This window comes from Hydra viridissima, unplaced genomic scaffold (genome assembly GCF_058129835.1).
Source record: "Hydra viridissima isolate aposymbiotic clone 2 unplaced genomic scaffold, HvirCarnegie_v1 scaffold_6, whole genome shotgun sequence".
NCBI lineage: Eukaryota > Metazoa > Cnidaria > Hydrozoa > Anthoathecata > Hydridae > Hydra > Hydra viridissima.
This window is the reverse complement of record NW_028324305.1, coordinates 4,681,148-4,699,003: the sequence shown is the minus strand read 5'-3', so window position 1 is coordinate 4,699,003 and position 17,856 is coordinate 4,681,148. Positions and strand designations below refer to the sequence as shown.

Here is a 17,856-nt window from a genome sequence, read left to right as displayed (position 1 = left end):
ATCATTATCATCATCATCATCATCATCATCATCATCATCATCATCATCATCATCATCATCATCATCATCATCATCATCATCATCATCATCTTCATTGTTATTATTATTACTATTATTATTACTATTAGTTTTATTGTTATTATTACTATCATTATCAACATCATCAATATTATAACCATTATTGTTATTATCATTGCTATTATCATTTTTATTATTATTATTACAATTACTGTTACTGTTATGATTGATATTATTATTACAATTATTACAATTGATATCAAGGTTATCAAGGTAAAAGAGAATCCTAAAGGTTATCAAGGTAAAAGAGAATCCTAAAAGTTATAAAGGTAAAAGAGAATCCTAAAGGTTATCAAGGTAAAAGAGAATCCTAAACAAGTAATCAGGAGCTAAAAGGATCGAAAGTAAAAATGGTACCATTTTCGGAATTCGCTGAACATTTCAAAATATTCAAGGTAAAAATAGATTTAATCAAAGAGCTGACATTTTTTCAGTAAAATTCACAGCAAGTGAATGTTTAAAAAAAAAAAAGATTAATGTTTCAAGAATTTGAAATTTTGATCTTTTTGTTTTTAAACATTTAATTATTTTAATATCCTTTACTGGGTCTAAGAAAAAGTTTTTCAGTAAATTTCAGCTGGTTTTTTTGTGGTATGAAAATGAATTTATTTAAATAAAATATGTTCCAATTATTATCGACAGCATTTGCCATTTTTCTGGTAGAGCTATGATATCAGTGGCGAAGAACTTCAATTGTTTCAATTGATTGAAAAACTGAATCAAGTGGTTTCCACAGGTTTCTTTTGCAATAATCTTAAATCGATTGAGAGAATTCTGCAGAAATCGGAATAGGTAATATTTAGAGGGTGCTTGCCTAAATCTTTCGGTGCTAACAACAAAATTTCCCATTTAAGATCTCATAATCTTTGACAAGTTATCAAAGTAGTGTGTGGTCGGGCGTTGTCATAATGAAAGATAACACCTCTCTTATATTCAGTTTGGTTGTTTTCTTTGAATTTTAAAGCGTCAACTCTTTAGTTGTCCACAATAACTCGAGAATCAATCGTCTGACCAATTGGAAGTAGCTCATAGTGAATAATTCCCTTTCAATCCCGCTACTCACTTAATCTCACTTTGTTCGGCGTTTATCCTCGCTTCGTTAACATTTGTGATGACTCACCATCCCTTATCTATAATCTCTTACGCTTCAGATAGTCTTACGTGATCCATTTTTCATCACCAGGTATGACACTTCAGAAATGCCTCGATTTGAACACGTTTCAGCACCGCATCGCAGTGTTAAATTTTTTCTGTCATGGTTTTGACATTCAGCTCATTAAAGTTATCAAGTCAAAGTAAGTGAACCATCACACAGATTACTTTATGTATATGTGTGTGTGTGTGTGTGTGTGTGTGTGTATGTGTGTGTGTAAAAGTAATTTCGTACTTTAACAACTGAGGAAACGTTGATCCTCAGTAAACAAATAATATTTTTGTCTCATTGATTTTTGTTGCATTAATTTTTTTCTTTCATTGATTTTTTTATGCTAGTAAGAGGAGTAAATTTGTAGTAAAGTTTATAAAAAATTAATTGGTTTTTAACATAGAATGACTCAAACACAAATTTTACACATTCATTGTATAAATTTGGATTTGGATCAAGTAAACAAAAATAAGATTAAGGGTACATAAATGTGGGATCAAACGAACATACTGGTATACACCTTGATCCCAATTGGGTGTTGTTAACTTTTATAATTTTTAACTTGTTTAAAACATTTTTGTCAGTAAATGATCATTAAACTATAATAAAGTGTAAAGTTTGTACTGTTACTTTAGAATTTGAAGTGAAAATATATATTCAGTAAATTGGCCAGATTTTTAGGATTATGGGTGCATACTCTCCCCTATATATATATATATATATATATATATATATATATATATATATATATAAAGTTTTTATATTTTCATTTATTTCTGAAAATCATCTGCAAAAGAAAATGTAATAAAGGAAGTAGACAAATACCTTGGTGATGCACCAGCCGTAAAAACAGTGGATATTTAGGACTTTTGGAGGGTCAACGCAGGGAAATGCTCTATGCTCGCCGAGGCTTGCTAGGCAGATTCTAGCTATCCCAGCCTCATCTGCCACTTCTGAAAGAGTGTTTTCAAGTGCAGGAAATATTTGCACAGTAGCTAGTGTTCATTAAAGAGAACAATAACTTACTGGATGAAGTTTTAGATTTCAAATGACCAGGTTACTTTTAATTTTGCTAATGCTGAAATTTGATTTCCTTCAGTGCAAATATTCAAACTTCAATTTTTTTTATTATTTATAATTCAATGTAATAAATGAATTGAGTTGAACTGTTTTGAGTATTTTTACTACTTCGGGTATTCTACGGGAATGAAAAGCAATCGGGTATTACCCGATTTAAAAAACAGGTATTTTATAACGTTCGGGTAATTACCAGGCATATTTAAATTCGGGTAATACCCGAAATAACTACCCGTATCCTAGTTCGGGTCCCTACCAACAGGTTCATGATCTCTATTTAACAATTCGGGCAACTTGAGTTAAATCCCAAATAGGCTTTATCTGCTTCCAATGTAATTTTAAACAAGCTGCGGTGTAGAATTAACGACAATTCTCTGGAGGCTCTTTGTTTTTAAGAGTACTTTATAAAAATTAGAGATGAAAATTCTATCAAACAAACCAACATAAAGGCTAACCATGTTTTTTAATTTGTACTCTTTATTTTTTTTTTTCGATTTTACAAACCATCGAATTTCGTTTCCAAAAATTTTAATTGTTATAGAAAACACCTCGGTTAAAATCACATATGAGAAAAAATCCACTTTGAATAAATATTGTATTTTTGAAGATATATCCAAACGTGTGATTTAAGTTTAAAAATAATCAAATTTAAACCAAAAATCAAACAATTAATAAGCCAACATCAAGCGCAATCATCACGTTAATTTATTTTTTTAATTATTTTTTTTCAGTTCCGATTATCTTGTTTTCAATTGTTCTTACTGGTTGCTTGGTTTCTCTAAATTTGTCCAAAGAGTGAATTGATTGGTTTTGTCAATTATTGTGATTGATTTGAATTTGAAAATTGTTCTAATTTTACAAAATAATTCGAACTCTTATTTTTTGAATGAATTCTATTATTTGAAGTATTATGGGTAAAATTTGATTTTTGTCTTTTTTCGCAAAGTGTATTGAACAGTTTAGTTAATATCTTGCTTACATTTGTTCTGGTAAATACGAAAATGAAATAAAGTCAAATTTTATACTTCTCAAATATTTATTACCTTTTCCCGTTTATTTTTTTTATATATATATAGGGATCTAGGTATATTTAATATTATACTTTTTCAGAATAAGGGGAGGCATTCAAAATCTTTGAAGCGTTTTAGTGGGGCCTGAATGAAATAAGGCTGGAAAAACTGGGTTAGAGTCTTACCATTAAATAGTGTTATTAGCCCCGTTATCTGATACAATTAAAAGTGTTTTAGCCAACAAATTCTAATCATTAAAGCACTTTGTAACAAGTTAGGAAATGACTTGTCCTGAGGCACTTCTATGACATCCAGAAATTCATGTATCTACTTTCGCACCTCCACAAACTGAATCGCTTATTGTTTCTATGCCAAGTTGTTATTCCTCCTTTCATCATTAATTTTTAAATAAATTACTAGATGATTAGTTCTAAGGTGAGTAATTAAAATTGTTGTATTTTTTCCACTAACTTTCAGTCTTTTATTGCCCATAATACATTTGTGGCAAAAAGTACAAAAATAATGAATGTCGCATTCTATTTTCCTTCCACTATAATTAGGAGCACAAATCATTCTTGTAAAAAAATCAATACTTAGAATGTTCTTCATACGGTATCCCAAATAGTATGAAGACAATCTTTAATTATCATGGTCTAATCTTTCTGACGGTTTTATACATACAATATGTAACCCAAATAAGTTTCGTGTCTTCTATCACCGTTACAAGAAAAAGTTACGTGAGGCCTTAAATATTATTTTTTCTTTTAATCAAGTGTCAAATTTATTCACATCTGTTTATGTGTGTACGGTTTTCAATAGCTTGTTTATTGAAATAACATGATGATTATTAATGCGGATAGCTTTTAAAATCTGTTTTCAGCTAATTATCTACGATTTAATTACGTAGTGTCTGAAAAAAAGTTTGTATAACAACTAAGAAAAAATTTTAAAATGAAACGACTCAACATAAAAAGTTGTTATAAAGAAAAAATTGTTATAAGTATTATATACGTGTGTAAATACTCCCCCCTTTGCTAAAACTAAATTGCATACCAATGCACACCAAAATTTTAGTTAATACACTATTTCTTAGAAAAGTTAAATGTCAAACCAGTATACTTATAACTACCAGCAAGTTCCCCCTGATCTGGAGGCTAATAAACCACCACCATACACATCTCAGTATGTGTATGGGGCTCAACCAACACCAATGGCACCACCCCCACCACAGTATGGTTGGGCAAATGATGGTGGAGAGCAAGGGCCTATTTCAAGTCCTGTTAATGATATTGGGATATCATCATTCAGTGAAAAGTCAGTGAGACAAGGTGGTTTCAATAAATTTCATTTGTATACATTAAAATTGATGTATATTTTTTAACTTTTTATATATATATATAGTTTTAGTTATTCAATTATTGTTGAACAACTTGTTGAACAAATTATTGTTGAACAACTTAAATTATATGCGAGTTTACTTACATGTATGCATATGTTAAGATAACTATTAGCTTTGTATATACATGTATGTATATATTACTATATCTTAAAATAACTGAGTTTTTGAAGTTGTAGATAACTTTTGACTCACTATTTTTTTTTATTCTTTTAGCATTTATTCGTAAAGTAAGTTAAAATTCCTTTTATGTTCCTTCTTAATTTATTTACAATTTCTGGTAATTAAGTGTCAAAGAGAGCTTTTGAAATTGTTGATTTATTTTCAGGTATATGCCATATTGTTTTTACAATTGCTTGTTTCTGTTGGAATTGTTTGTCTTTTTGTACTTGTGTAAGTTTTATTAATAAGTTTTTTATGTATCTTCTAATTTAATGTTTTATAGTACCTAATTTTTGTCTGCAACAAAGATTTTTTTAATCAAGAGTTACATTTTAAATGTGACTTATAAGAGTACTTTTTTTACATAGATCCTCATAATAGTGTTGCTATGTTTAGGAAACCAGTTAATAAGTATGTGAAGAATAATGTTGCTATGTTCTGGATGGCATGGTATGTTAAACAAAATACGTTAAAATTATTTTATTAAAAAACTATTCAAGAAAGTCTTTATTGTTTTTTTACGGTAGGATCAACCTAAGACATCAGGGGGATAAAGGTTAATTGTTTGACATAATACTTAGGTTATCCTTATAGTTAGGAATTCTTAGTGTGTCCTTATAGCTAGGAATTCATGTATCTTCATAGCTACGTATAGACCAGGGCTGTAGAGTCAGAGGTTTTTTGGGGGGCATCTAGAGTTAAAGTCAGTAAAAATATACCCACTCTGACTCTGAGCAATAGGGCAAGTCCACATTGTCACAGTGTGGCATTTCACTTTTTTTTTGGGAAAAACATCAGATGTTAGCGCATTTAGAATTAAAAATTTAAAAATTAAAGATACTAAAAAATTTTCATATACATTACAGTTTCTAAAAACAAAATTATTTAGTTTTAATATTTTTTAGACTTTTAGGTATATACATTAAAAGGTTGCATCACGATGTGACAAAAATTATCTAGCATTTTCCGTCATTAGAAGAAATGACAGTAGTTCATCTCTTGTGGATATTTTGAAAGATTTTTTTGTTATGCCTTGGATACTTAAAAAGTGTTATAATAGTTTCATAACATTTTAAAATTGTTTTATAAATTTAAATGGAGACACCACATAAATATATCAACGGAGTTTAAGTCACACCATGACGTCATGGTATGACCAGTACAAAATCTTTGAATATTAAGACAATGACATCATCAAAAAGACAGTTGAAACAAAAGAAACCAATTTATTCGGATTTTTATAAGATTGGTATAAAAATAACGGTTAACAAAACAGTTTATTAACAATAATTTCAAAAAAAGTCTTGTAAAATTCAACAACTGATGCACTTGAATAAGGTTTCATTTCCATTTTATCATTAAATTGTTTTAAGCAATGGGCACTAAATATTCCAGGTGTTTTACAAGCATTATTAATGATGTTTCCAAGTTCTGCGCCATCAAAAGCAGTTTTAATTTTTTCAGCAGCAACTATGAAAACGTTTACTTGACTTTTGTCTCTGACAGCTTTATAAAATGCTGTTGCATCATTAATCAGAGCTTCTCTTCGAACAATTTTTTGTGTTGCTAATCTTTTTATGGTTGCTCCTATACCATCGCATGTTCCTTTACCATGAGAGGCTGCAAAGTAATTCCAGGAAATTTTAATCTTGTGCTTGCTTTCAAGCCATGGAATTGAAGCTACTATGTAACAATTTTTAAACTGACTGCTAGGACCATCAGACCAAACATGCAAGCATTTTACATCCTTTCTAACAAGGTTAGTTACTAACAAGTCAATAAAATAAATAACTGAATTTCTTGAATGGTTCAAATCATCAGAAATAATAACGGCAGATTTACAGTCACCATGCCAGCTAACAACAGTAAATAATATTACTAATTTTTTGTTCCAATGTGCTGACTGAACTTCATCCTGCCGGAAAGTTGAGAAGTTTTATGCAAAGTCAACTTGTAACAAAACTGAATCAAGATTGCTTTTTAAATCTTTTTTTTGGTTTTCATAACTCATCGATTGTTTTCCTTTTATAAAATAATGCAAAAGAAATTTTGAGAGCATTTTGCAAACATTGTTATACAAAATTATGGCTTTGTCTTTTTTTATTGCTTTTTCGAGGTACTTAGTTCCATTAAGTTGTGTAACTTTCTCCCAAAGGTAAAAGGTAATTTCTTTATCGTGGTTTTTTCATCTAATTGGTATGTTTTGAGAAATAACTTTCCGTCCTTACAAGCTTCACAAAAATTGTTCCAACAATTATCATTTTTCCCATCACACACTAAAGTATTTGGTAAAGCATGCGAATAAAGGGGAATTTTCAAATCGATGAAATGTAATGCTTTGAGTGACAAGATAATGTTTTCATGTTTTTGACATGAACAAACATTTCTAGGCATTAAGCTTGATAAAAGTATATGGCCTGGTCTTAAACTAGCAAACTTGGATTTACTGATTGAAAAATCAGTGTGTTCGTTTTTAAATATTTGAAATGCTTTACTTATATTCATTGTTAAATACCATTTTTGCATTTTCTTTTTTTCTTTATTACTTCTTAAAACAATCGTATCTCTTACTCCAGGTGCCTGACGGGATATACCATCTTGTTAAAAAAAATCAATGACGCATAGCTTCATTTCATCATTAAGAGCATTAGGTCCATGTGTTGGTTGCATATCTGGTAAATCTTTGTTAAACTGAATTGCAAGTTGTTTAACAACAGCTGCTTTTTTAAGAGGAGAAGTTGGAAGAGCACGTATTGCTTTTTTAACAGCTTTACCAAGTGTACAAGATGATTTGTAACCAGGAGAGATGTTAGATGTTATTTTAGATGAAGAAACTCTACTCTTTTTTTTTCTTAACTTGTCCTTTAAATGTGCTAATTCAACATTAGAATTTCGTTTTTCCTTTTTCTGTATCGAGTTCTTTTCCTTTATAAAATCCGGACCAAATTTTTGCATTTGTCTTTCTCTATACTTTCTCTGGCATTCAGCATGTGTCAGAGGCATTTTCATTACTTTCAACAAAGAAATAAACAATTCGTTTGTGAAAGTTTACTTTTTATACGAATTGTGTAAACAATAAACATTCAGAATAACTTCAGTAATAGTGCGACAAAATTTAAGAAAAACTAAATAACAAAGGTGTTAGTAAAATCTGTCTACATATTTACAGGTACACCTACAAGTTTGATAAAAAAAACAATGTTAGTTATATTAAAGAAGATTTCAAAACTTATCCACAAATAAAAAACAATAAAAATACTAAAATGTTAAACCAACATGTTTTTGCATAACATTTTTATAAAAATTACCCTATGGGCATTTGTTTTTAAAAGTTACGTTCTAAATGTCTTTTAAACGTTTTTTAAACGTCTTTTAAATGTTCTTTTTTTAAGAATATTTGGAAGACATTTAAAAGAGTTTAAGTCACATTGTGACGACACGGCGTGACAATTTAAAAAAATTTCACGCCGTGTTGTCACAATGTGACTTAAACTTAAGACACAACACAAAAACTAAAAATCTTTAAATTTAAATATCTATTGATATTTATTGCCCTATTTTAGTTACAAGTAATTTGTAAATATTTATTTAAAATAAATAAATATTTGCTAGAATGAAAAATGTTACTATTAGTGTCACGGCGTGACATGTCACAGCGTGACAAATTTAAAGAAGACCAAATAGAAACTTCTCAATGAAAGACTATTTAATTATATAATATAATAATAATTCTCAATGAAAGACTATTTAATTATATAATAAATTTTCAATTTGAAAAGCAAGAGCCCCATCTATATTTTACGTGAGACAAATCTACATAGAAATTTAAAAAAGTTTCAAAAAAAAAAAGGTTTCAAAATGATTTACTAGAAAAATAATTTAAATTTGAAGTCTAAAAAACTTTGTATAAAGTTTAAGCATCAAATCTTAAAATTCTTTGAAAACCAGTTCTACATGTTACATGTTTTTAGAAACTACAAACCTTTAACTTTTGAATGATACATTTAGTTTTTTATTTTCTAGGATTTGAAATTTATATTAAACTTTTTGTACAACGTGGAATAGCTGAATATGGTCATAGAGTTTTTTTTTAAATTTCACTCAAATTTTTCAGTCCAAATGATTGCCAATTTGTGTAAGTTATGAGTTTGAAATCTCAGAAAATATTCATCATATGAGTATTTATGTTCAAATGCTAAATTAGCTCATTTTCATCAATAATATATTGTATTATTTGAAAATGTCTCATTACAATTAGAAAAAGAATGATGCAACAATGAAAAAAAAATCCAGACTAATGATTCATTAGTAAATGCAAATCTTATTAAATAACCCAAAGATGCAGATAAACCATATTCAAAATGAACCTTCTTTACTGATCTTTGTTGAAACTCACAATTTTGCTAGAGTATTTAAAGCAACTATCAAATATCTTTTTGTTTTATTAAATATTTTCTTTTCTTTTACTTGTGTTAATCATGTTTTAGCACTTTTCTTGTGTAGGATTGCTACAATTGTCTTAATGATAGCAATTGCTTGCTGTGAGAACGTAAGGTATATTCATTGATAGTATTCATGCATGCTATTTATAGAAGATGAGAGTACAAATAGAGAAATTATAGGACTTATTTTTTTGAGATGGTTTTCTGATGGTTTTTTTGAAAATGGAATTGTTTTTTTTTTTGTTGCTGTTTTCTTTGGAATTTAAAAAAAAAAAACCGTTATAAAATGACATCAATTTTTGTTTTGTCTAGTTTTATGAAGTATATTTTGTTCCCAAAAATATGTTTTAATTTTTTGTTTTAGGAGAACCTTCCCAATGAACTTCATAATGCTATCATTGTTTGTAAGGAAATAATTTTATTTTCATTTATTTATTTTAACTATTTACTCTAATTTTCATAAAATGCGCAGAGAATCAAAAACGAATAAATTAATTTTCCATTTATAGTTTTGGTAGATATTTGATAATTTTGGTTGTGTATTTTATATTTTTATTTTTCCTTTCAAAATGGAGACTCTGTGTGAAAGTTACCTTGTTGGAGTTGTTTCAGCGTAAGTTATGTTTCTTTTTTTAAAACTTGACTTTTGGATTTAAAAATCAATTTTAAGGAGGAACTCACAACATTGTGAACTGCAAATATAAATGTAATAAACATTGAATATTATATATGTGTATATATATATATATATATATATATATATATATATATATATATATATATATATATATATATATATATATATATACATATAATATTTAACATTTGTTAAATATTATATATGTGTGTATATATATATATATATATATATATATATATATATATATATATATATATATATATATATATATATATATATATATATTCATATATATATATATATATATACATCCTTGAGATTCAGCATTAAATAGGTTTTGAGTCCCTTTCTCATTTAAATAATGTCACATTAGCTGAAAAAAAAATACTTCAGCTTTTTCAAAAGTATATAAAATAAATTAATCAAAGGTATAATAGCATTTGTCAACAACAAATTTACTTATTTTTATTCATATATTTATTCTTACTGATTAGTAGTAAGGCAAAATTTTGGTTATGCAATTCCTATATAGATGTATTGTTTGTCATTTTCATTAATTGTTTAAGATTTCTAGTAAACATCAAAATGAAAATCCAAAAAATGCATTTTTAGAGACATCGCAACCAAGAGAATTATATGCCAATAATGTTTCTTTTACAATCTTTTTAAATAAAATTTTTTCTACAATCATATTTTCGATTTGCTGATGCATGTTAACATTTGGTAAAGATGTTGGATAATTGTTCCTTCAAAACTCATGCCTTTTACAAAGTTCAACATGTCTGATTTGAAAATAATCAGACTGAATTGACCAGGATTTAACTAGGTAATGAGAATCTTTTGATGGCTATTCTATTTGTTGAGAAAGCAGAATTATTTTACTCAAATTGTACATCCCTGAGTACTTCAACCACTTTAAAATCCCTACATATGTTTAACTTAATATTCATAACTATGATTTGAGTGTTTCTTTATATTATCCCTCTAAAATAAACTTCATTTTTTCATAAGTTTTATATCCATTGAATCAGTATCTTGGAAATGATTTTGTTTCATAAAACGGAATTCTCTAATTTAAGATAGTCAACTAATATTCAACAAATGTCTGATGTTTGTGGCATGATAAATACAAAATCCGTGTTTCATCTTGGTCACCAATTTTACATCATAAATAATGTTTATATGCTTTCTTTATAATTGTAGTTTTCCTTTTCTGATAAACAAACCACTGATGTGATAGAAAGTATAATGGAGTTGGTACAGCACTTTCTAGAAATTGCCATCATAATTTTCATTAAAATTATTTAAAATCATAAAAAATCTAACAAAAGAAGACACTTAGAGGTTCTACCAGAACTCAGTGATACTTAATCAGTATTATTCTTTGTTGAGTATCAAATCAGTGATCTCAGACTAATCAAAGAATAATACTGATTATATATCATTTAAATATTTTGAAGATTTAACCATTTACATTTACTGTTTTATTGATTGATGGTTTATATTTACAAGTTACTCTGTTTAAACAATTTTTTTAAAATTATTAAAATTAAAATAAGATTTCTTGAGATGATTAAATTGTTCTTTAAAGAAGTGTATCATTTTAAAAGATGTTGCTGTTAATAATTGTAATACTAGTATTTTCATGGTTAACATGCATTCAGTTGAAGAAAAATATAAAAGTTTTTAATCTCTTCAAATCAATTGACATAAAGAATTATTTAAGAGTAATTTAAATTTAGAGAGCATGCAATAAGTATAATAGATATGTTTCTCTATGAAAAATTTCTTTTTAAGCCAAGAAATATATGTTACATAAATTTATGGTACACTATATGAAATTTTTTGAGGTAAACTGTAGAGCGGTTTTCACAACCACATCTCGAAAAAGCAAACAAAAACTTCTACCTAATCTGTACTTTTCTTATCTTAAAAAGAATATGTCTATATTTAGTATCTACTATAATGTATCTAAATTATGTTGTGTTTTTCTATTTTTTTAGGCATTACAATGTAAATGAAGTGTTGTTAGCAATGGGTATTGTTGCAGTAAGTGATTCAATTTGTTAAAAGAAATATATGATTAAAAGAAATTAAAAAAAGATTAAAAGAAATAATGATTTAATAAACCAGAATACACACCTTAAAATATATGACTGACAGTGGATAGGGTGTCCCAAAAAAAAATAAACTTTCAAAATTGTTGAGCCTCACTCCTCAAAAAGCCTCTTTTGGGTGAGTTAAAACATATGCAAAGTATTTTTTTAATCTCAGTTGATTAAGGGGTGGTTCATAATCTCCAAAGTTTTTAAATTGAGATGCAAAATTTCATCAAAAGTTAATAATATTGTGTTACAGAATATCTACAACATCTTAATAAAAGTTTCAAACACTTGTGTAGTATGTCAAACACTTATGTAGTATGAGTTTCAGTCAGTTTAATTGATATTTCAGCCTGAACTTCACTTAGAAAGTAGATTGTGCTTCAGCAAATAAAGTGTACAGATAGCTTCAGTTATAGAAATGTAAACCAAATATAATTGGAATGTAATTCAACAATATTGTCTTAAACACCAGCAAGTTCATGGGAGCTTTTAAATTGCTTGGGAATCAATTGGATAAAACCTACTGTGGCATGCTTGAAGACACCATATGCTTAAAGTGCTCCTTTCTGATGTATTTACAGCCTTTGGGCAATCATGAGTTTTAGAGATTCTTACATTTAAAAAATCTAGAGAAAAATGAAGCTAACTCAACCACCATTCCAGAAATTTTATTAGTAATAGCATCTGATGAACTTAAGTCATGCACAATCAGTTGAGTGAAGCACACAAATATGAGGACTACCAGAAGTTCTTTAACCTTGCTGGTTGGCATATAGGTATGAATATTGAGTGCAACATTCAAATGCTGTAAGCAAATCATTGAACCTGCTGAATGGCAAAGGGCATTTATAATCTCAAGATGGAGCTGATACTTAGAGGCAACAAAACTGTTTTACAGCTAACTTCTTGTGAACAGAAAGAACTGCAATGACTTAACTAATTTATTGCGCTTGTTTATTTTCAAATGTGGTATACAGACACACGTGTTTTGGATACACCAGTAAATGATATTCAGCTAATAAGCAGACTTCAAACATTTAAAAATGCTGGTCTAAAAATAATGATGCAGCATTTATTTTATTTTAGCCCTGAAATTGTTACACTGGCTCTGCTTTTAACAAAAACTTTAAATGATGAGAAAGTCCAACTTGTAAAAAATATTACTCCAGACCGTGGCTCACATTTACAAACAGAACTTCAAGGGAAATTAGCGATATAAAGTTTTTTAGACTGGAAATAGACGTTAGATAAAAGGCCAGTTTTTGTGCTCTATCTTATTTTTTAGTTTTTATGCTGAATAAACTTAATAAAGCCATATCAATTTGAATTTCTAGTCAAGTTTGAACCTAAGCTCTAAGTATTTACATATTATACAAGCAAGCTAAAGCTTTTACTGTAAAGTAAGTGACTGATAAAATATGCCATTCTTTTCAATTTTGAAAAGATTTTGTGTCTCAATTTATTAATTTTGGAGGTCACATGGATCACCCTTAAACCAACTCAAATCAGAAAAAAATTTTGCATATGTTCATAACTCAGCCAAAAGAAAATTTTTGTCGGATGAGACTCACCAATTTTGAAAATTACTTTATTTGGGACACCCTAGTGGTGAATTTAATATTGTAAATTTTTCTTTTCAACTTCTTTACATTAGGTGGTCTCCTTGGCAATCACTATATTTGCCTTTCAAACAAAGGTAAGACTAACTATTTTTACATTTTTTTAAAGAATTAACTTCACAAGAAGTTCTATGAAACTGCTGGCTTAAGATTTTTTATGAGAAGGTAGCATGTAACAAGCAAATAAAGCTGAGAACTCCAATGTGATGCATAGGAGTCAAATCAGATCTTTAATAAGTATTTGTGCTTATGAATATTATTTTAATGACTTAAAAATCTTCAAAATATTTTAAAATGTTATTGAATTTATTAAAATGTTTTATTATTATTATTATTATTATTATTATTATTATTATTATTATTATTATTATTATTATTATTATTATTATTATTATTATTATTAATATTATTATTATTATTAAGATTATTATATCATGATAATGATGATGAGGATGATGATGATGATGATGATGATGATGATGATGATGATGATGATGATGATGATGATGATGATGATGAGGATGTGATGATGATGATCATCATCAATCATCAATCATCATCATTCATTGTCATCAACTATTGTCATCAATCATCGTCATTAATCATTGTCATTAATGATTGTCATCAATCATCATCATCAATCATCGTCATCAATCATCCTCATCAATCATCAATTTATTCAATTTAATCATCATCATCATCATCATCATCATCATCATCATCATCATCATCATCATCATCATCATCATTATCATCAATCATCATTAATCATCATCATCATCATCATCATCATTATCATCATCATCATCATTATCATCAATCATCATTAATCATCATCATCATCATCATCATCATCATCATCATCATCATTATCATCAATCATCATTAATCATCATCATCATCATCATCATCATCATCATCATCATCATCATCATCATCATCATTGTCATCAATCATTGTCATCAATAATTGTTACCAATCATTGTCATCAATCATCGTCATTAATCATTGTCATAAATCATTGTCATCAATCATCACCATCAATCATCATCATCAATCATCATCATCATCATCAATCATTGTCATCAATCATCCTCATCAATCATCAATTTATTCAATATTGAGGTTAAATTTTTTTTTAAATCTTATTTCTTTCCTTTTTTATTTTATTTACTTGTTCTTTTACACCAGGAATACAATTTTGAGCTTTTAAAGTATTGGTTTTAATTATAGTATGATTTCACAATGATGGGTGGTTTTTTGCTTGTGCTGTTAATAGTGTTATTATGCTTCGGAATTTTCACCATCTTTTTCCACAACAAGGTTTTTTTTAAACTTTATTTTTGAACAAAAAAGTTAAGTATCCTTTTAAATTTCATATACTTTTGCCTTCCTGATTTTTAGAAGATAATCTTGTCAAATGTTTTTTTTTAGATTGTTCGATTGGTGTATGCTTGTCTTGGGGCTCTTATCTTTGGATTGGTATAAGTGTTTTTAAATCACAAATATCTATAACTATTTATAATATCTTAAATTTATAAAAACAATCTAAAATAATTTTAAAATCGTTAAATAATATTTTAAAAAAATTAAAAAAAAAATGTTAACTTAAAATCTACCATAAAATCATACTGCTTGCTTCTAGTACTTGGTGTTTGATACACAAATGATGATGGGTGGGGAGAAGAAATACAGCATATCTCCAGAAGATTACATTTTTGCAGCTCTCAATCTTTACCTTGATATCATCATGCTATTTATTTACATTCTAGAGATTATTGGCATAGCAGGAGGAAACAAATAAATGCGCAAATGAATGTTCAGAAGTTGATCTTGTTGTCTTTGTCGTTAAAACAGTAGCAGAAACATTAATACATATTAACTCAGCATTGTTTTCATTATTAATTTCGTTCATTCTGAATGATTGATGAGAAAGTCATGAATTTGAAGTAAATGGTTGTAACCTAAAATAAATTTTTTTCTCTGTTTGAGGGGCATTTTTTAGGTTTTTGTGTTTGAGTTCATAAAATTGCTTTTTTGTAAGAAAAAAAAAAAAAAAAAAAAATTGAGTATAGAATATGTCCTTTCGGAAACTTATTATTCTCAACAATTCTTGATAATTAGCATTCAGATTAAAAAAAATGTTTCAAAATGATTAATAAGAAATATGCTATTAGCAACCATACATCTTAGAACATTTCATATGTAGAACATTTATTACAAGGTTTGGATCGGTAACACATATCCAGTATATAAAAGTTTAAACATTTTTAAAGTAGATTGTGTAACTATTCTCTTTTAGCTTTTTTTTTTAAAATTTAATTTAAAAAATAATTCACAAGTGTAAACTGCATGAAAAAAGATTTTTGATTGGAATTACTATAGAATTACTTGAATGATATAAACAAATCTAAAAAAGCGTATTTTATTATTTTTGTTTTCAGATTTAATGTTGAACAATTACTTTAACATTTAATGATAAACATGAAGTGGTAGTTCTAAGTGAATGTTGTACAAATTCTTATTGGTTAAATAGTTTAAAATATAAGCCAATCGTAATGTTTTAATGCGTTTTTTAATTTCCTAACTGAGCTAGGATCTTTGGATAAAAGTAAAATAAAAAATATGGCTTTCACTGGTGAGTTTTTATCTTTGATTGGTTTGGATCTTTTAAGTTTATTACGTTTTAATGGTGATCATTAAATTATATAGTTCTTTTGGAATTACATATACTACATTTACATATACTACATTTACATATAATTTGAAACTGAGCTAATTATGTGTTAAAATTTGTCGCCATCTTTTTTACGGGTACATGCGGCTCGTATTGTTTAATTGTTTACCCGTCTTCAGTTAAAATTTTGACCTGTTTTTATTTAAATTGTACCGCCCAGGTTAGAGCAATTTTCCTAATAGATATCTTTTGTATCCTCACAGCCACTTTTTCCTCAATACTGTTTTTGATAGAAAGTGGTTGATATATGGCATGGGTTAGGTTGTGTGCTTCCAGATGAGCAATCGTGTTTTTCTTTCATTGTTTTATTGCTTAGGAAGTATAATTGCACTGCGATAACTACATGTCAAAGTTTTGACTTATTGCTAAAGGTTCTTTTTTTAAAAAAATAAAAAATACATTTAGTTGTTTTATATGAACATAATGCCATAAAAAGAAGCTAAACAAATGTAAAAAATAACAACGTAAAAAATTACAATATCACTGTTCATATATAAATAACTTGTGGTGGCAATTGAATAAAACAAATCTGATGAGAGATAATATAAGAAAATATTTTTTGAGAATTTTTTTAAGTCGTCTTAAGGATAACATTTAAACCATAAATTCATTTTAACATTTTTTTTATCAAAACATTTTTTGCATTTTTTTCATCAAATATTTTTTGCTTTCGGATTTAAAATTTCTTTAACTTTTTATTTTAAACTGTTTAAAAGTAAACTTTTTAACTTCGTTGATTCTAGTATTTGGTGATGGATACACAGCTCATGATCGGAGGAGGCAAAAAGTATTCAATCAGCCCTGAGGAATACATCTTTGCTGCTTTGAACCTGTACATCGACATAATCACACTGTTCTTATACATTCTACAAATTATTGGTCTTTCAAAGAACTAAAAATTCCACTTTTGGTGAAAATTTCTTATGTTGAAAATAACGTTTATTAATACAACTCCGTATATAAAGCTGAAGTGAATTATTTTTTTCTTCGTGTTCTTTTTTTCATTACTAATTGTTAATATGCATTACGCTTTATGTGTTCTGTTACTGTTGATATTATTGGTGTTATTATTATCACAGCTATTATTATTGTAATTATTATTGGCAATGTTGATATTATTGTTTTTTTTTGAAATTATAATTTTCGGGTTAGTTGCTGTGTCCGATTTAGACGTTGATGTTCTAGATAAAAGCGAATTGTTTTAAGGAAAGGCCATGCCTTGAAGAAAATATTTTAAGCTGTTGTATTTTGAATTCTTTTTAATAGCATTAAAAAAAAATTGTTGTTTGTAATGTAAGGAAAAACACGTCAGAAAATATTTAACATATCAAAAAGTCTAAAATTAAGCTTTGACACGAGTCAAACAATTTTAACAAGCCTTTATTTCATGGAATTGAGGCTCGCAATAACGAGTTATGACGACAGCATTATTCGTGACCACTTGTC

At 27.7% G+C, this 17,856-nt stretch overlaps 2 protein-coding genes across 3 annotated transcripts in view; one reads left to right on the top strand and one right to left on the bottom strand.

Annotated features, from left to right (window-relative positions):
- Positions 1 to 17,856, bottom strand: part of LOC149886733 (intraflagellar transport protein 54-like) — a 280,492-nt gene that overhangs the window by 107,756 nt on the left and 154,880 nt on the right. The gene's annotated exons all lie outside the window — the stretch shown is intronic.
- Positions 4,362 to 17,656, top strand: LOC145189911 (protein lifeguard 1-like). Of its 2 annotated transcripts, none has more exons than XM_090090774.1 (12): positions 4,362 to 4,637; positions 4,922 to 4,935; positions 5,034 to 5,098; positions 5,264 to 5,317; positions 9,371 to 9,421; positions 9,674 to 9,713; positions 9,885 to 9,922; positions 11,953 to 11,998; positions 13,709 to 13,750; positions 14,907 to 14,996; positions 15,108 to 15,155; positions 15,319 to 17,374. In XM_090090774.1, the coding sequence occupies exons 1-12, from the start codon at positions 4,412 to 4,414 to the stop codon at positions 15,475 to 15,477; spliced, it is 873 nt and encodes a 290-aa protein (XP_089946900.1). In that variant the 5' UTR covers positions 4,362 to 4,411; the 3' UTR covers positions 15,478 to 17,374. The 2 variants fall into 2 exon arrangements, with proteins under 2 accessions (XP_089946900.1, XP_089946901.1); XM_090090775.1 differs by having other exon boundaries at positions 4,363 to 4,637; positions 17,154 to 17,656.

Excerpts from the sequence above, each read along its gene's own strand:
- LOC145189911 (XM_090090774.1), top strand. The coding sequence starts at position 4,412 with ATGTCAAACCAGTATACTTATAACTACCAGCAAGTTCCCCCTGATCTG. Across the intron at positions 5,099-5,263 it reads GTTTGTCTTTTTGTACTTGT|GAAACCAGTTAATAAGTATG; the intron begins GTAAGTTTTATT and ends TGCTATGTTTAG. Across the intron at positions 13,751-14,906 it reads TATTTGCCTTTCAAACAAAG|TATGATTTCACAATGATGGG; the intron begins GTAAGACTAACT and ends TTTTAATTATAG.